General features: G+C 44.0%; 1 protein-coding gene across 17 annotated transcripts in view; it reads right to left on the bottom strand.

The window, feature by feature from the left end:
- The window catches only part of bcas3 (BCAS3 microtubule associated cell migration factor), a 322912-nt gene that overhangs the window by 67384 nt on the left and 235265 nt on the right, over positions 1 to 20263 (bottom strand). For all 17 annotated transcript variants that reach the window (XR_015859651.1, XR_015859656.1, XR_015859654.1 and 14 more), the window contains 3 exons: positions 6043 to 6167; positions 281 to 446; positions 92 to 189 (listed from right to left, as the gene is read on the bottom strand). Coding sequence is in view for 12 of the 17 variants with exons in the window: in XM_088381955.1 (XP_088238081.1) it covers positions 92 to 189; positions 281 to 446; positions 6043 to 6167 (389 nt within the window). In the remaining 5 variants the exon portion in view is untranslated. The remainder of the gene's footprint in view (positions 1 to 91; positions 190 to 280; positions 447 to 6042; positions 6168 to 20263) is intronic.

Raw genomic sequence — 20263 nt, 5'->3', positions numbered from 1 at the left:
TCGAGCATCTTTAATGTGAAAACTAAATGTACCAATATGATTTGTACTGTATATTTTTAGGATAATACCATGCCACGTTAATCAGGCTTACCTGCCAAAAAGTGCTGACAGCACTGCACATTATTGGAAGCCAAAACTAGTGGATGATTGGAGGTGAAAGGTGGCTGCAGTTCATTCCACTGTGGAGTTCTGTTTTAGATGAAAAAACACCAAAGAGCATGATTGGCTCATTTAATATTTTGTTAAAATTTGGGATGTGTTAAAAAAAAAAAAGGGTCACCTTGCTAAAGTCCAGCATGCCTTTGGGGAGGTATGAAGTTCTAAAGCAGTGTCATGGGTTATCTTTTGTGTTGTGCTTACTGGCCGAGGTTCGAGAACATGCTCTACCAGGTTACCATAGCAGCTGATGATGTACAAGGAGTCGAAAATGGTTTGCCTTGATTTATCTGTAAAGAGGATGAAAAACAATTTAGAGAAATCAATGCATAATTTAGGCCTCATCATAAACTGGTGAAAATTGTAACAATCAATCGAAAGTGTCATTCAATCTATCAATCATGTGGCTAACACACAGCTTTGTCAGTTCTGTCCTGGCTCTGGTCGAATGGTTTTAATGCATTTGGGCTGTGAATTTTCTGCACATGGCGATAAATGCATCGATTGGGGGCCCAAGCCAGTGTCTTCTCTGTGCTGGTCTCAAGCTTGGGTAAATGCAGAGGGTTGCATCAGGAAGGGCATCCGACGTAAAAATTTGCCAAATTTTCTCATGCGAACCATCTGAAAACAGATGGTTTGCTGTGGCGACCCCTGAGGGGAAAAGCCGAAAGAAAAAGAAGATTTAAAGATACCCATTAGTCTCTATTTGTGCAAAAAATATTATTTCTGGGGTAATGAATCCAGATGCACACACACTAAACACAAGCACACATGCAGTTGCAGCACAATAAATAACAGAGAAAGGTAAAATAACAAATTATCAGTACAAAATACGTAGATTATTCAACAACAAAACCAGCCCTCACTGGACCAATGATTCAGCACCCCCCCGGGCCGTCGTGTGTTGCTGCCTTCTTGCAGTGCTCTCTCTCTCTCTCTCTCTCTCTCTCTCTCTCTCTTCTCTAATACTTTCTCTAATCCTCCGTGTTATGGCGTCTATTGCTTACTCAAGGGATTTTCAATTCAACCTGATTTTCAATTCAACCTGAAAGCAAAGTCCCAGGTAGGTTGCCTGTGGAGGTGAGGAAGCCCTATCATGGATGCAGAGCCGGGTCTAAGCTAAAGGCTAAGCTAGGGGCTAAACGGCTCACTGAGAAGTGGCATTCTAAGCCTCCTGTACCCTCCATGAACCTGGAGAACGTCAACTCCTTGCAACCAGGGGAAATAAGACTATCTGCTGTATGCTAACGTTGAGGGTGAATACAGTGCCATCTCTCTGCCTGCGCTTGGGAAGAGAGATACAACTTGGTCCTGCTTGGTTGGCATACAAGACAAAATTGATATTTCCAAAGACCACTTGCCTGTTCAGGAAGTGGTCGCCTGAGGCTGAGCAGTCTCTGAGGGATTGCTCTTGGACTTCTGACTGGGATTGTTGCTGGGGCCATGCATTGAGTACCAATGAGTACATCAATTTCTGCATGGATGTTGTGATTCCAGTAAGCACAGTGCAGTGCTATGCCAACAACAAGCTTTGGGTTAAGAGTGGGATCAAGCGCCTCCTGAATCGTAAGAAGCGGGCCTTTAAGGACAGTGATAAGCAGGAGCTCAAGCAAGTGTAGCGGGAGCTCAGGGCCCAGCTCAAGATAGCGAGTTCACTTTATAGAAAGAAGTTAGATCAGAAGCTGCAGTGGAACAGCATGAAGGAGGTGAGGGACGGGATGAGTTTGATGACCGGTTGCGACCCAAAGCAAGATGTCACCATTAGTGATATTGTGGAGAGGGCGAACCAGCTGAATGACACGTGGAGAAGACTGGAGCGATTGCGGCTTCACCACCTCAGGCCTCAGGTTCGGCATGCTCTCGACCCTCTACAATTTACGTATTAGGAGAAGGTGGGGGTGGAAAATGCTGTTGCCTACATGCTGCATCGCTCTCTCTCACCTGGACAAGTAAAAAGGGGTTGTGAGGATTACTTTCATGGATTTCTCCAGGACCTTTAACAACATTAAGCCTATGCTCCTGAGAAACTAAATGTTGGTGATGGGCGTGAGCTCAGACCTGAGGGCGTGGATCATGGATTACCTGACGGGCAGACATCAGCATGTGTGCATGGGAGGTTGTAGGTCAGGCATGGTGAGAAGCAGCGTGGGAGGTCCACAGGGAACGGTGCTCTCTCCCTTCCTATTCACCCTGTACACCTCTGACTTCCAGTACAATTCCAAGTGCTGCCACGTTCAGAAGCGTGCAGACGACACTGCGATTGTTGGCTGTATTTGAGATATACGGGAGGAGGAGTACAGGAGCCTGGTTCGGCGCTTTGCCAGTTGGTGTGGCTCCAACCACCTGCACCTAACCACCGCCAAGTCCAGGGAAATGGTGGTGGACTTCAGGCGGCCCAGGCCTCATCCTGAGCGGGTGACCTTCAATGGGGACTGTGTGCAGACCTGTAAATATCTTGGAGTGTTGCTGGATGACAAACTCGACTGGTCTGCTCATGTGGACAATGTAATTCCTCAGGCGGTTGGCATCCTACATTGTCTCCAATGTGATGCTGCGGATGTTTTATCAATGTGTTGTGATGAGCGTCCTCTTCTTTGCAGTGGCATGCTGGGGGGGGGGGGGGGGGGGGGTGTAGGGCAGCATCTAGAAGAGGGATGCGTCTTGCCAGGACAAACTGGTGAGGAAGGCAGGTTCTGTTGTGGGCACGGAACTTCCTGATCTGACGTCTGTGGCAGAACAGCGGGTGTTGGACAGGCTGCTGTCCATCAAAGACAACCCCGAACACCCACTGTACAGCACCGTTACTGGGTGAAGGAGTAGCTTCAGTGACAGGCTGTTGACACCATCTTGCTCCATGGAAAGGCTGAGGGGTTCATTTCTCCCCCATGCAATGAGACTTTTTAACTTGTTGGGGGGGTTAGGGGTGCGTTCGCAGTCACGATCTTGGATTGGCAAATGAATATTGTTTGTTGTTGTTTATTTACATACGTATTGACACCTTCATCTGGTGATTATTTATTTTTTTAAAGTCCCAATGATCATCGTCACACACATCTGGGTGTGGTGAAATTTGTCCTCTGCAATTAACCCATCCCCATGTGATTTTGATCCATCCCCTGGGGGCGAGGGGGGCAGTGAGCAGCAGCGGTGCCGCGCTCGGGAATCATTTGGTGATCTAACCCACCAATTCCAACCCTTAATGCTGAGTGCCAAGCAGGGAGGCAATGGGTCCCATTTTTATAGTCTTTGGTATGACCCGGCCGGGGTTTGAACCCACAACCTTCCAGTCTCAGTCTCTCGGACACTCTACTACTAGGCCACTGAGCTGGTTATTTATTTGATCACGGGTGTATTTTGCATCTACTGTGGATCCATTCTCCTCTATTTTGTCAGTCGTTTTTTATTGTGCCTGATGTTTATATTACCGCATTTATTCCAATTATAATAGATAATTAGAGAAGGTTTATGTCCAACGGGTGGGGGGGGGGGGGGGTCGTTTAATAGAGAACACTTTTTGTCCGATCGCCAAGGGGCACCGGAATGGGCGATAATATGTATATATTTTCCTGATGTAGTATGCAATACCTGGATCTCACTGGTGTTCTTAACACTAGAACATCGGCTGTTTTGATCTACCTCTAACAGTGGGGTGCTTCAATTGACGCTCCATCGATGCGACACGTTACCGTCGCACATGTCATCCTGCGCACGTCATGATATCGCGATCGTCTTATTCAAGCGCACGCCCCGATAACGTAATTGTGTGATGATAATGTAGCGGAGTGACGAGTGTAATTGTATCATAGTTTATGGAGAAAAACAATTTAAAAGGGACATTCAACGTGCTGTCAAATCAGTCATATTTAAACTTGCGCAGTGACGTCGGCATGCGGTCACAGAGGAAAACGTAAGTTTTGGGGGGAATTTTTAGCAGCATGGACGATAATTAGAGGTATCAATGTTTTTTATATAAGTCATCGCTAACACACTGCGTGATTATTAGAATATGGGCGATAATTAGAATAAATGCGGTATATATCTGTTTAAGTGTGTATTCAATTATTAATTTATACTGCTGGCAACTGAATTTCCCTCTGGAGGCTAATAAAGTATCTACCGTAGTTTCCGGACTATAAGTCACAGTTTTTTCCCCATGGTTTCGATTTATGCTCAGGAGCGATTTATGTGTGAAATTATTAACAGATTACTATATAATTACACGTTATTTTCACATTAAACCGCAAGAGGCGCTCGAGGCCTGTGTGTCAGGATTCAGAAAGACTGGAATAACTGGAACTAACTGCAACTGACGGCAAGTCTGACACAAGCGACGTAGAAGAGGAAGTGCCTCATCTTCTCCCTTAGCGGACTTGTTTAAAAGTTACACAGAGGATGAAGATATCATTGGATTTAGTGATTTGGAGTGACACGGATGGTTTGGTGAACATGTTAGCATTATGCTATAGTTATCTGAATAACTCTTGATATGTTACGTCAGGCACGTTCTCAGCTCGTTGTTTGTGTCATGTAATGCATATTGTACAATTAAAGTTAAAGTTAAAAGTTAAAGTCCCAATGATCGTCACACACACATCTGGGTGTGGTGAAATTTGTCCTCTGCATTTAACCCATCCCCATGTGATTTTGATCCATCCCCTGTGGGAGAGGGGAGCAGTGAGCAGCAGCGGTGCCGCGCTCAGGAATCATTTGGTGATCTAACCCCCCAATTTCAACCCTTAATGCTGAGTGCCAAGCAGGGAGGCAATGGGTCCCATTTTTATAGTCTTTGGTATGACCCGGCCGGGGCTTGAACCCACAACCTTCCAGTCTGAGGGTTAGGGACACTCTATCACTAGGCCACTGAGCTTGTTCAGCTTGATGTTGCCTCTATTCTATTTTTATTTTAAATTGCCTTTCAAGATGACGTCTGTTTCTTGATGTTGGATTTTATCAAACAAGTTTTACCCCATAATTCTTTTCCTTCTTTATTATGCATTTTATGGCTGGTGCGACTTATACTCTGGAGCGACATATAGTTCTGAAAATACGGCATCTGTCCAGCCATTCATAACTGCAGGCAGCAATGAGAAGTATTTGGAAAAGAATGAAATAACTTACTAATGGTCCAGTTTTGAATGACTACACTACTGCTGGAACATTTTTGTTGGTATCGTAACATACAACAAAATTATATTTAGTTCTTTGGACTACTGGACTAGGTTCAGTCCTTTATAATTTGGAACGGTACTTTTTCTCAATGTCATCATTGAGAAGTTTGTTTACAAACATTCAAATTACTGTATTTTCCAGACTATAAGTCCCGCCAGCCATAAAATGCATAATGAAGAAAATGACAATGCTGTGATGAACAATAGATTGACAGGTGTTTTGCAGCACCATGTTACTGAGGAACACAGAAAGAGAAAAAGAATAAAGGACATGCCGCTGCGTTTTCAAAAGTCACTGTAGAAAGTGCCTCTTTTCTTTTTGCACTGCTATTTCTACAATATCCTCCATTTAAAATACAATGAAAAAAATTGGGGTCCAAACCGCTTCAGAAAGTTGCGTAGAATCAAATTGCATAAAATCGAGGTTCAGCTGTATCTTTAAACATGAAAATTGACAATTGCATAAACTATTCATACAAATAATAATAATAATAATACACTTTTTGTATTTCAATTATTTTTAAATTATGTTTTAATTAACAAGTTTGTTCAAAAAACATTTAACATTTAAATTAAATTTAAATTACAATTAAATCATACATTCACATTATAATACTGCAGTTGAAAATATTTTAGGCCAACATACCAGCATGATGCTAACATTCTAATGAAAGGAATAGTGCCTCTTTTGGTAAGTGTATTGGTATTTAAACCTAACCTTTCTCTCTCTTCATGGTGGGGTCTGTGATGAACCATGATCGGGATGAGGCAAAGATGGCAGCCACACAGAACTCCCGTCCACTGGACTTGCTCGGGGACATCTGAGGCGGTGGCTTACCTTTGCTTTGGGAGGAAAATAAAGAAAAGTGAAGAGAAATTAATAACATATCTACCTAGGATTAAATATCCCACTTCTTTTATGATATGATGTTTTACTGCTGCAAAATGTAAAAACACTCCTGCTATCTATTCCAGGTGTGGAATGTTCCGTAATAGCACTCCTCCATGACAGTCCAGGAGGTAAATTTTTAATCCAGGTTTTTCAAACCTATGTATCGTATACCATAATGCATAGCATGCATTGCAATTTCATAAAAAATATCATTTTGCTGTCAATATTTAAACCATTCTTTATTTTCACACTGATCGGGAAAGTGTACAGTATTTTCTGCACTATAAGGTGCACTGGATTATAAGGCGCACCTTTATTGAATGTTTTACCGCATTGACCCGAATATAAGACGACCCTGATTATAGGACGACCCCCTCTTTTTCAAGACTCAAGTTTGAAAAAAGACTTTTTGAACACCAAATTAAATTTTTATACAGAAAATGATTACATCTGAAACAAATGATTATAACAATATATTCGAGAAAAAAAGCATGTTACTTTGCCTCATTCAAATCATGCAAAAACTGTCTATCACATCTTAATATCTGAACATTTAAACTAAAGTGCAATCACATATGTAAATGAATGGCTTCTGGCTTTTGAAAAGTAAATAAACCAATCTACTGTGATAAAACAACAAAACTGCAATAACTGCATCAACCATCAAAGTGAAGTCTAACTGTAACTGTAATCTTGAAACAAATCTGAATGAGGAAAAACTTTGCAATGAAATAATGCAAACTGCTACCACTATTGTTGGGGAGCCTGAGGACTGTATAGGGGGTTGACTCAGATGATCATACACTTTTCGCCCCGGGTGTCGGTAAGAACACAGGAGGGAAGACGTGGTTCAGTTTTGATTGCTTTACCGAATTATTGGCAAAAAAGTAACAGGCACTGTGGCTCATAGGGGCATACAGTCAAACTGGCAAAAGGGTATAGGCGCATGTTTGGTCGTTAGGATGTGAGAGCAGGTGTGTGTAGTGTACATGGTTGAGTCTTTGGGTGTGTGAATGTGATTCTTGTGTGTGTGATTATTCTATGAAGCGTGTGAAGGGTGTGTGGGGTGTGTGTATGTGCGTGAGTGTGTGTGTGATGTGTGTGTGTGTGTGTGTGTGTGGTTCTGCAACAGACAGAAATACAGCACGTAAGTCAATGCTCAACTTCTGTAGAACTAGTCAACTAGCTCAACTAGTAGACGGCACACATTACATAACTAACTGTGCGTAACAGTTCCGCTATACTAAATAAACGTAGATTAAATACTCTCTGCAACACACCAAACATAAGTCATCGAGACAACAAAATACATTTGCTGGCGACCGTTAGTCGCCGTGCCGCTGCGTAGCGGCTGGCTACTAGTACGATGCGAGGCAAACTTACAGGAGCGCGCCGGAGCTGTCAATCAAACGGTGCGCACACGAAGCAAACCGCGATCGGACAAACGGCACATCAGTAGACAGTAGTAACAATGAAATGTATATACTCACTTTGTGTCAAAGACGCACACGATCACAGCAACATACTCAGTCGATACCAGCAACCTTTAACGTACCGCTGCGCACAAGTGAATGGGTATAATGTCGAGACCCCAAATGTAAGACGACCCCCACTTTTTCAGTCTTATTTCAATGCAAAAAACATTGTCTTATATTGGGGCCAATACCGTATTTTAGAAATATTTTCATATATGGGCGCACCAGATAAAAAGGCGCATAGAAAAGAAGCTACTGCATCAAAATGGGGTTGACTGGGGTTTCGTTATTGAAGAGAGAGCAACAGCAATGTGTACATATTCTGTTAGGTTAGACAAACTCATATAATTTTCATGTTCATATATGTGTAAATCCTGTTATTATTTTATATAAACATGACTGCTCAATCGAAAATACAAAGTCAAAATGGTCAGGTGACGCTTTCCTGTCTTTTCCGGACAGTATAAAACCTTCTGACCTGGAGAATGGGGGTTGTTTGCTACCGTTGTACCTTCATCTGCTGTCGTACCATGTTTACTGACCGCCATTAAACAACCCAAAATCTTGCAAATAAAGAACCTACTGTTACTCCACATCCTTGTTTTCCTTGCTCACCAACGGACATCTCAAACAACACGCAACATTATGCATCCACTAGATAGAGCTGTGCTAGAGGGAATGTCAAACCAGTCAAAGTCAAAGTCTGCTTTATTGTCAATTTCTTCATGTCACAAAGAAATTGAAATTGCGTTTCCTACTATCCCACGGTGACATGACATATTACATATTTTACACACACACACGCACACATATATATATATATATATGTATATATATATATAGATATATAGATAGATAGATAGATAGATAGATAGATAGATAGATAGATAGATAGATAGATAGATAGATAGATAGATAGATAGATAGATAGATAGATAGATAGATAGATAGATAGATAGATAGATAGATAAAAAATCACAGTTAAGACTTGCAATTTCAAGTTTGTGGTAATCTGGCAATTTAAGATTGTTCTAGATTGTGCTCTAGATCTATACATATATATATATATATATATATATATATATATATATATATATATATATATATATATATATATATATATATATAAAAAAAAAAAAAAAAAAAAACTTTTCCTCACCCCCCGTGGGTGGTCTCTTTTTCCCTTCAAGCTCGGGTCCTCTACCAGAGGCCTGGGAGCTTGAGGGTTCTACGCAGTATCTTTGCTGCTCCTAGTACTGCACTTTTCTGGACTGAGATGTCAGATGTTTTTCCTGGCATCTGTTTCAGCCACTCCTCCAGTTTGGGGGTTACTGCCCCTAGTGCTCCAATGACCACAGGTACCACTGAAGTCTTAACTCTCCAGGTCTTCTCCAGCTCTTCTCTGAGCCCTTGATATTTCTCAAGTTTCTCATGTTCCTTTTTCCTAATGTTACCATCATTTGGGATGGCTATGTCAACCACAACGGCTTTCCTCTGCTCTTTGTCCACCACCACAATGTCCGGTTGGTTCGCCATTACCATTCTGTCTGTCTGGATCTGGAAGTCCCAGAGGATCTTGGCTTGGTCATTCTCTACCACCTTTGGAGGTGTTTCTCACTTGGATCTTGGGACTTCCAGTCCATTCTCTGCACAGATGTTCCTGTACACGATTCCAGCTACTTGGTTATGGCGCTCCATGTATGCTTTACCTGCCAGCATCTTACACCCTGCAGTTATGTGCTGGATTGTCTCAGGACCTTCTTTGCACAATCTACACCTGGGGTCTTGTCTGGTGTGGTAGATTTGGGCCTCTATTGCTCTGGTGCTCAAGGCCTGTTCTTGTGCAGCCAGGATCAGCGCCTCTGTGCTGTCCTTCAGACCAGCTCTTTCTAGCCATTGGTAGGATTTCTGGATATCAGCTACTTCAGCTATGTTTCGGTGGTACATCCCATGTAGGGGCTTGTCCTCCCATGATGGTCCCTCCAGCACCTCATCTTCCTTTGATGCCCATTGTCTGAGACATTCACTGAGCACGTGATCCGTTGGGGCCTTATCCCTGATGTACTTATGGATCTTGGATGTTTCATCTTGGATAGTGGCTCTCACGCTCGCTAGTCCTCGGCCTCCTTCTTTACGGCTAGTGTACAGTCTCAGGGTGCTGGACTTGGGATGGAACCCTCCATGCATGGTTAGGAGCTTCCGTGTCTTGATATCTGTGGTCTGTATATCTTCCTTTGGCCACCGTATGATTCCTGCAGGGTATCTGATTACTGGTAGGGCGTAGCTGTTAATGGCTAGGGACTTGTTCTTGCCATTGAGCTGACTTCTTAGGACTTGCCTTACTCGATGGAGGTATTTGGCTGTGGCTGCTTTCCTTGTTTCCTCGTCAAGGTTGCCATTTGCCTGTGGAATTCCAAGCTATTTGTAGCTGTCCTCAATGTCTGCTATTGTTCCTTCTGGGAGTGAGACCCCCTCTGTGTGGATTACCTTTCCTCTTTTAGTCACCATGCGGCCACATTTCTCAAGTCCGAATGACATTCCGATGTCAGAGCTGTAGATCTTGGTAGTGTGGATCAGGGAGTCAATGTGCCGCTCGTTCTTAGCGTACAGCTTTATGTCATCCATGTAGAGGAGGTGGCTGATGGTGGCCCCATTCCTGAGTTGGTATCCATAGCCCGTCTTGTTGATTATTTGGCTGAGGGGGTTCAGTCCTATACAGAACAGCATTGGGGACAGAGCGTCTCCTTGGTATATACCACATTTGATGGTCACGTGTGCAAGTGGCTTGCCATTGGCTTCAAGTGTGGTTTTCCACTGTTTCATCGAGTTGGCGATGAAGGTTCTCAGAGTCCCATTGATGTTGTACAGCCTCAAGCATTCAGTGATCCAAGTATGTGGCATTGAGTCATATGCTTTCTTGTAATCAATCCAGGCAGTGCTCAGGTTGGTACGTCTAGTTCTGCAGTCTTGGGTGACTGTTCTATCCACCAGGAGTTGATGTTTTGCTCCTCTGGTATTTTTACCAATCCCTTTCTGAGCAGTGCTCATGTATTGATCCATGTGCCTGCTGATCTTATCTGATATTATGCCCGACATCAGCTTCCATGTTGTGGAGAGGCAGGTGATTGGCCGGTAGTTGGATGGGACTGTACCCTTTGATGGATCCTTCTGGATCAGGATCGTACGCCCTTGGGTTAGCCATTCAGGGTGAGTCCCATCCCTTAGCAGCTGGTTCATTTGTGCTGCCAGGCGCTCATGGAGAGTTGTAAGTTTCTTGAGCCAGTAGCTGTGGATCATGTCAGGGCCTGGTGCTGTCCAGTTTTTCATTCCTGAGACTCTTCTCTGGATGTCTGCCACTGTGATGGTTACTGGGTTCTGTTCAGGGAGCTTGCTGTGGTCCTTTCTCAGAGCCACCAGCCACTGTGCATCCTTCTTATGTGATGCCTCCCGCTCCCATATATCCTTCCAGTACTGTTCAGTTTCCAGCCTTGGTGGGTCTGCTCTGCTATTATTCCCCTGCCACTGAGCGTACACTTTCGCTGGTTGTGTTGTGAACAACCTGTTTATTCGTCTGACTTCATTCTCTCTTGTGTACCTCTTTAGGCGGCTGGCCAAGGCTTGGAGTCTTTGTTTGGCAGTTTCGAGTGCTTCAGGTATGGGCATCTGGCTGTATTTCTTGGGAACTTGCTTTTTCATTGCACCTTTCTGGGCCTCTGTGATTTGGCTCACTTCTCTCCGTGCTATCTTGACTTTGGCCTCCAGCCTTCTCTTCCATGGTGGGCACTGTTGTGGTCGCATATGGTCATTCTTCTTGTAGCCAAGCATTTCTAGGATCACTGCTGCTGAGGTGTATATCAGCTCATTGGTTTCAGTGATGGTAGCCGTAGGAATTGTTGTCAATGCTGCATTCACATCTTCTAGGAGACTTTCTGAGGGTACCTCACTTAGCCTCTGCAGTGTGTATCTAGGTTCCCGAGCATTCATTCTCACCGTGATCTTGTTCTTCAGGTCAGTTGCTGCCTCGTTCAGCTTGATTGTGCTTATTGGGGTTTCGTCCTCAACCTCTGGACTTTTACATGGATTTAGCTCGTCTCTGACCTGGTGCTCTGGTTGGCCTTCGCTATGGCATTTGTGTTGTATCTCATCAATCTCGAGGTGTGATAGCAGGTGCCGTTTATGGATATTGGAACATTGAGCTACTAGTTGCTTGGCCGATAATGTTGACTGTGGGTATTGAAGTTGCCATTGTTCCCGTATTCTCCGCATGTAACCCCTCTCGCTCGGGTTGCTGGAGTAGTAGCATTCCAACAGATCCTTATTCTCGCATCTCGCCCATTTGTGTCTTGTTCCAGTAGCCCATTTTTCATCAGGGTGCTCTGGTTCCCCAGCACCTGACGCAGACCTTGTTTGTCCGGGCGACGTCTGAGCCGGCATGTCTTTTGTTTCTTGTACTCTCATTATCTCTGAGGTAGGCGGTATCGTTAAGGGTCTTGCCTAAGGACCCACACTGACTGTTGGTAAGGTAATCGCTCATTGCTCATATTGTGCCCCTGCCGGGAATCGAACCCGGGTCTTCCGTTTGTAAGTCATGTCACTTACTGATTGAGCTAGTCAGCCGCTCGTCCAGGATCTGAACCCCCAAAAATCTGTCAGGTTCAAAATCAGCAAAAGGATCAGCAGACAAAACCGGTGAGGCAGAATATTGAGTCTTTTCCCGCGAGGAGTGCATTCAGACTTACAGCAATTGCCTGGCAGTTCAGTTATTATTCCTGCCATCGCGAAAGGTCAGACCACAGTTGAGATTGATAAATCAGCCCAGGCATTCACAATCCATTGGCAGATAGTGGCATGCGTGTTATTTTGGCGTCTTTATTCACACAAGTGGTGTTGGACTAGGAATGCGCACAGAATGAGTGTTTACCGCTATTACTTTGGTAACGCCCCTGACCACGGTTGCCGTAATGCTGAAAGCCATGCAATCTTGTAATTTACTAGTCGTACTGAAACATTTTGGTAGAGCGCTGTGTCCAACCACTATGGATCAACAAATTCACCAATTGATCCATATATAAGGGTTGTAAGGCGCACTGGGGTTTTTTGAGTAAATTAAAGGCTTTTAAGCGCGCCTTATAGTGCAGAAAAAAACGGTAATAAAATATTAATCAATTTAGTTTGTGTTCCAAAACAAACTTTGAACAAGGTACCAGGAAATTCCTGAGAAAAAACTAAAATCAGGAAATATTACACCCACATAAGTGCATTTTTAGTGCAGAGGAACATATTCGGTTTGCGACACAAAATGTTGAGAAATCTTGGCCAAAACTTCGGAAAGTTAGTTAGTTGGCGTTGTTGTTTAGTGCGTTCTTAACCATTGTGACTACCAACTGCAGTCACAAGACCACAGGTGTCCACACTGAAGAGTCACGTTCACGCGATAACAACCGAGTAAAAAGAGAGCTACTGTATGTTATATTTAAAAGGCTGGACGACAGATGGATGGAAATAACTTTTTGTCATTGCGAAAATTTAGTGTCTCCACTTTATGATGAGCTGTATTTTTTTTATGGCGCGGTCGTGAGTGGCAGCCTCGCAGCAGTGTTCTCTCTTTTTTGCTTTATTTCCTTCTTTTCTCCTTTCGCTTGCTTTTTAATTGTAATATGGAGTTGTCCTGCAATGATGTGTGGCCATGGTTGGGCTGTCAATTCGGTGACGCCGGTGCCTTCTATCGCACCTCGGCGTATGCAGATTGGCTCGGATTAGATGTTTTTTACATGCCTGGCAGCCAGGATGGCTACGCGCATCGGTCGGGATCGGCGTAACTTGGCCACAGCCGTCCTGCTCATCTGGCCAGTGCTGACCGGGCCCGGCTCCTGTGCCTCGGTCTCGCAGCCACGACCCCGTGAGAGGTCCACGGTGCGTCACCAAGGGGGGGCGCGTGTGACACCAGGGAACATGCTTTTCTTTTGGCTGTACAAGATTAAAGGATAATTAGACATCCACTGCAGTAGGTTGGAGTGGCGGTATCATTGTAAGAGACTATAAGAGTGTGCGCGAGGAGTATTCGCTCTTCAGCAGGGGTCTCAAACTCCAGTCCTCGGGGGCCACATTCCTACATGTTTTCCAAGTTTCCCTCGTTAAACACACCTGATTCAAATGATCAGTTCATCCTCACGTTCTGCAGTAGCCTGATAATTGAATCAGGTATGTTTAACGAGGGAAACTTGGAAAACATGTAGGAATGCGGCCCCCGCGGACTGGAGTTTGAGACCCCTGCTCTACAGTGTAGAGCGCACGGATCATACGCACTCACAGCACAGAGCAGGCGGTAAAAAGTGCAGTGGGACACCATGGGAAAATATTTAACAGGGTTTAAAAGAACGGCGGAGAGAGACGGAGATAAGAGAATTGAGAGTCACACGAAAGTTAAGACAAGGAAATATGACGAAGCGTACGTAGCGCTCGGCTTCAGTGTGACTACGATGGGAGACGAGGAAAGACCGGTGTGTTTACTGTGCCTTACAATGTTGGCAGCGGACAGTATGAAGCCAAATAAACTAAGGCGGCACTTACAGTCATTGCACCCCAATCACGGTGATAAGATGCTTGAGGTTTTTCTGTGAAAACGGGCTGATTATTGCCAACAATCATCCCACTGAGTGAATGCTAGTACTTCAGTCAATCAGCAAGCACTGTAAGCATCATATAAAGCAGCGTACTTAATACGTAATTTCTCAGTGCAAAAACAACAACACACCATTGCAGAAGAGCTGATACTACCTGCAGCCGTGGATATGGTCTTCGTCATGCTGCATCATTTTGATTAAAAAAAAGCACAAATTGTTATATTTATTTTTGTTTTGTAGGTTTAAATGTTTTATCTATTGTCATCCTGAGTTGCTAATTACTTCGAATTGAATATTATCTATTGCTGTTATTTAATTTAATATTATGAATGTTTATTACTATTTTATTGTATTTTTGCCAGCATAAAATAGCAGTTGGTCAAGAATGTCTATAGTTTAATTAATTATAATTTATCTTTTAATATCAGGCAAAGTGATGCACATTGAATCTGTTCTGTTACAAACTAAAAAACAATGTTATTAATAAAGTTATTCTTTATTGTAAGTTGATCTTTCTCTTGTATTTATTTATTTTTATTTAATGTTAATAAGGGTACACGCATGGGGGGGCGCGAAATGTTTTCTTCTTCCCAGGGGGGGCATCACAGAAAATGATTGAGAAGCACCGCTTTAACGCATTACCGTATTTTTCGCACCATAAGGCGCACTGGATTATAAGGCACACCCTCATTGAATTTTCTATTTTAGAAATGATTTCATATATAGGGCGCACCGGATTAAAAGGCGCATAAAATAGAAGCTATACTGCAACAAACTGAGGTTGACTAGGGTTGCGGTATGCATCCACTAGCCAATAACCAATGAGCCTTCTGTAAACAATCGCGTTTCTCAAACTATCTCCTATAAAATGATCGGAACTAACTAAAGTTTGATCTAACACATTGGTACTGCTGACTTATGTTTCCCTTCCATATCGATCCATAAATTTACTTGCCTATTTTGAGATGAAATAGCCTCGTGCGTATAGCAGCTATCATAATAGCATTAGCCACCCGCAAACTCCCATGACTCAGCTCGCAGACTCCCATGAGCCTCAGCAAAGTGTCGTTGCAGCTCCCTGTAAACAATCGCGTTTCTTAATGATCGGAACTGACTAAAGTTTGATCTAACTCATTGGCACTGCTTACTTATGTTTCCCTTCTATATCGATCCGTAAATTTACTCAAATCATTAATGGAGCAGCCTATTTTGAGATAAAATACCCTCGTGCGTATAGCAGCTATCATTATAGCATTCTCCACCCGCAAACTCCCATGAACTTCAGCTCGCAGACTCCCATGAGCCTCAGCAAAGTGTCGTGGCAGCCCCCTGTAAACAATCACACTTCTCAAACACTCTCCCATAAAAGTGATCGGAACCGACTAAAGACTGATTGAACACATTGGTGCTGCTTATTTATGATTCCGTTGGATATTGATCCGTAAACGTACTCGAAAACATTAAGGGAACAGCCTATTTTTAAATGAAATAGCCTCGCGGGTACAACAGCTATTCAGTGACGCGTTGCTCTTTTGCATTGATTTCCAGAAAGGTCTAATTGTGCCTCCTAAGCATGTCTCTTTGTCTATGCCATTTTAGAGGGTACTAATGCTTTCCAAAAATGAGAAGCACACACAAAAACTTTACAACCTGATTTACTAACTGTGGACTCAAGACTGCATCTTTCAAATGTGCAAAATAGTAGCTCTCATCCAGGGAGTACGTTTATGTCATTAAATCTGCAAGATGCAGAATTTACATACTATTTGGCACACGAGGAGGATAAAAATTCATGACATAATAACAGCACACTGACAGTAATCTTTCAAACCTGAAGATTGCATCTGTTTTTAATAAGTTTCAATTGAAGGTGCAAAGTTAAATGAATAAACATTTATAGGAAAAAATATTAGTTATATCACTTTCAAGTAGTCATCAGTATTTTGTGTTACCGGACAAATCTTTTCCGTCCCCGACTTACTGAATTCTCGTCGCCCAAATCACCACGTTACAGTGGCCCAGGAGTCTTAACCCTTTGAACCAGGGACGTGCGGTCAGGGGAGGCAAGGGAGGCCGTGCCTCCCCTGCCATCATGAAAAGGGGAAATTGTCATTGATGAAATTGTTTTTATTATAAAGTCATTTTCCTTTTAATTTCAGTAGTTTTGTATCATTTTGAACCAAAATCGCAGAATTTTTATAGTTACCGTGTTTGCCGGTGTATTGGTCGACCTTTTTCGATCCAAAACCGACCGAAAAAAATCGACCTCGACTTATACACCGAGTCATAAAATTTAACTTCGTATTCATCGCTTCAAATGTGATGGTAACCAAGGCCGTTTCTCATGCATCTCATTGTGCGTTGCACTTAGAAAATTTGAACCGGGCGGCGTGCGCGAGTGCGCGGCCCGCTGGAAGTCGAATGAGGTGCCGCGGCCACCTCCGCGGTGCTTATAAACAGCCGATCCGCTCGGCGGGGGCTATTTTCGGCCACTTGGCTCGTGCGCACGGCCTCCCGGATGTGCCGGGGGGGTGCGCGAGCTCGCCGGCCGCTGGAAGTCGAATGAGGCGCCGCGAGCACCTCCGCGGTGCTTATAAACAGCCGATCCGCTCGGCGGGGGCTATTTTCGGCCACTTGGCTCGTGCGCACGGCCTCCCGGATGTGCCGGGCGGGTGCGCGAGCTCGCCGGCCGCTGGAAGTCGAATGAGGCGCCGCGAGCACCTCCGCGGTGCTTATAAACAGCCGATCCGCTCGGCGGGGGCTATTTTCGGCCACTTGGCTCGTGCGCACGGCCTCCCGGATGTGCCGGGCGGGTGCGCGAGCTCGCCGGCCGCTGGAAGTCCAATGAGGCGCCGCGATCTCCTCCGCGGTGCTTATAAAGTGCCGATCCGCTCGGCTTGGAGCTATTTCCGGCCTCCCGTTGGTGCCGGGCGGCGTGCGCGAGCTCGCCGGCCGCGATCTCCTCCGCGGTGCTTATAAACAGCCGCATGCGCACGGCCTCCCGGAATTTGAACACATTTCGTCAATAAATTTTGCATATTGAATTTTGAAGTTTAATATAATGCAACAATTGAGCTCGACTTATACAAAGGATATATCATAAAATCGTAAATTTCCGTCGAATTTTAGGGGGTCGACTTATACACCGAGTCGACCTGTACACCGGCAAATACGGTATGTTAAAACTGAAGACGGGTCGCTCGGAGGAGGCAACTTCCTGCCTTGCCTCCTCTGATGATTGCGTAATCACTATGCTGACAGGCTATGCAGTTAGACTGAACTCCTGTTTGCCTCTATGTCGCTGTTTAAGTGTTCAAACACTGTGGTTATATTAACTAATTTCCGTAGTTAAGCTGATGTATATAATATCTAGTGTTTTTTGTCATCTGTCTGTAACGTTGTGTTTCTTTAGATGAGCAAAACGGCTTTGAAAAGAGGCAACAAAAAAAGTTCTCCAGCCTTATGGCAGGGGGCGCTAGTGATTCCGGGATGCTTCATGCGCCCACCTGTAAATTAAGTGATCTCCAGTTCAAATTTAAAGTGAACAACTGAAGAGCAGTCGTCCATTTATTTCGGTTTACATTCGTTTTTTTTTTTCGTTTTTACATTTCATGTCAAAGTCAAGTCAAAGTCTGCTTCATTGTCAATTTCTTCACATGCCAAGACATACAAAGAGATCGAAATTTCGTTTCCTACTGTCCCACGGTGACAAGACATATTACACATTCAAGTAAACAATACAAAAAGGAAAAATAAGAATGCACATACAATGAATAAATTAGAGCAATGAATAAATAAGAGCAACTCGGTGGAAATGGTGCAATTGTGCATACAGCAGACAGTCAGTATAAAGTGCAAGGCAGCCATCGTTGCCCAAAAGACCACAACGTCATGTAGCCGAGGGTGGAGGGGGGAGAGGGGGGAGAGAGTTCAGGATCCTAATAGCCTGGAGTATGAAGCTGTTGGTGAGTCTGGTGGTGTGGGAGTGCAGGCTTCTGTACCTCTTCCCAGAGGGCAGAAGATCAAACAAAGTGTGAGCGGGGTGACTCACATCACCCACAATCGATTTTCAACTATGGATTTTCGGTCGAAGCAGGAGGTCATCAGTAAAGGACTCCGGAGTTAAAAGGTTTGATTCGGACAACGGGACTTTGGAGCACGTCTTTTCAAGATTTTAATTAAAATAGTTCAAATTAAATAATGAATAACCTACGCTAGAGCAGCATTCCCCAACATTTTTGGGACACGGTTAGGGGTCGGACAAATTTTAAGGGGGGGGGTGACTTCAGTGCCTCCCCAGTCATAAACCTCACCGCACGTCACTGCTTTGAACGGAGAGTCGGTTCACTTATATAAAAGTGCGGATTTGACAGTCTCAATCACCGACCATCCACGCATCCATCATTAGTCGATACCGATCACGTGGCTTTGGTATAAAATTTTCAATTTTAGAGCAGTGACTACCAAATTTTCTTAATTTATTAATCTGTTTTTTTTTAAAAACAATTGTTAAATTTCTATCCTTTAGTTTTTCAAGAACAGGACAAAGCTTCCTATATGCACAAATGGAATTTGGGAATCGCGAATTGGGGTTCAAAGGGGTAGCATATTCCTGTTCCACCTGCTGGAGTATCCACGTGAAATAATTTAATTATTAATTTCATTAAGTATATGTATAAGCAAAGTTGTAGACAGAAAATCATAATAATAGTATTTCAAGTAACATTTGGATTCGTAACTATTTAACCAGTTTTCAACTGTAGTTTCCCAATCTGAACACTGGGTGTCACCGACGTAACAATAAAGAATTCTCATGTGACGCCTTATCACGGCAGTCAGTTTCACCGGGTAAATACAAGAATAAATAAATATAAGACTAGTAGTAGCAGTAGCAGTAGCAGTGGCAGTAGTGGTAGTGGTAGTAGTAGTAGAAACATGCTTGGTAGGCCGATTGAGCAGTCCAAATTGCCCATAAGTGTGAGTGCGAGTGTGAGTGGTTGTTCGTCTGTGTCCCGCGATTGGTTGGTTCAGGGTGTCCCCCGCCCACTGACCGATGACAGCTGGGATAGGCTCCAGCACGCCCGCGATCCCCGTGGGGACAAGCCATAGAGAAAATGGATGGGGTAGTAGTAGTAGTAGTAGTTGTTGTTGTAGGAGTAGCAGTAGTAATTGGGAATAGTAAGACTACAGTACTGTAATTTTCGGACTATAAGTCACGTTTTTTGTTTCATAGTTTGGGTAGGGGGGCGACTTATAATAAGGAGTGATTTATATGTGTTTTTTTTTCAAAAATTTTCCAAAAATAAAAAAAGTGAAACCGCGATAAACGAACCGCAATGTAGCAAGGGATTACTGTAATTTGAATTTCAAGTGACGTCAGCAGCGCGACGCGGCGGTTGTTTACAAAAAGGACAAAGATTGATCACGGGATGACGAAGATGACGAAGGGCCCCACGTACTACCTGCATCATTAGTGGCTTTGTTTCTAGATGACACGGAGGACAAAGAGTTTGAAGAATTCAAGGATTTGGAGTGACACAGAAGGTTTGAAAAACTATTATGGCTTTTACGCACGCCTGGTCCTACTCTACGGAGCTTTCTTTCACCTCCGTGGATTGAAGTCGGGGGCCGGCGCTCGGCCGGGTGGCTGTCCAGGGACGGTGGATGGGGCTCGGACATGGCTTTTACGCACGCCCGGTCCTACTCTACGGAGCTCTGTTTCACCTCCGTGGATGGAAGTCGTGGGCCGGCGCTTGGCCGGGTGGCTGTCCGGGGACGGTGGATGGGGCTCGGACATGGCTTTTACGCACGCCTGGTCCTATTCTATGGAGCTCTCTTCCACCTCCGTGGCTGGAAGTCCACGCCACCACATACCCAGAAGTTTGTTTTTTTAAATAAAGAGCCGTTTACCAAACCTACGTCTTTCCTTGTACTTTGTTAACGCTACAA

The sequence above is a fragment of the Syngnathus floridae genome, chromosome 7 (assembly GCF_059516105.1).
Source record: "Syngnathus floridae isolate MCC-2025c chromosome 7, RoL_Sflo_1.0, whole genome shotgun sequence".
Classification (NCBI taxonomy): Eukaryota; Metazoa; Chordata; class Actinopteri; order Syngnathiformes; family Syngnathidae; genus Syngnathus; species Syngnathus floridae.
The sequence above is the reverse complement of the archived record's forward strand: the minus strand, read 5'-3'. Positions and strand labels throughout refer to the sequence as shown.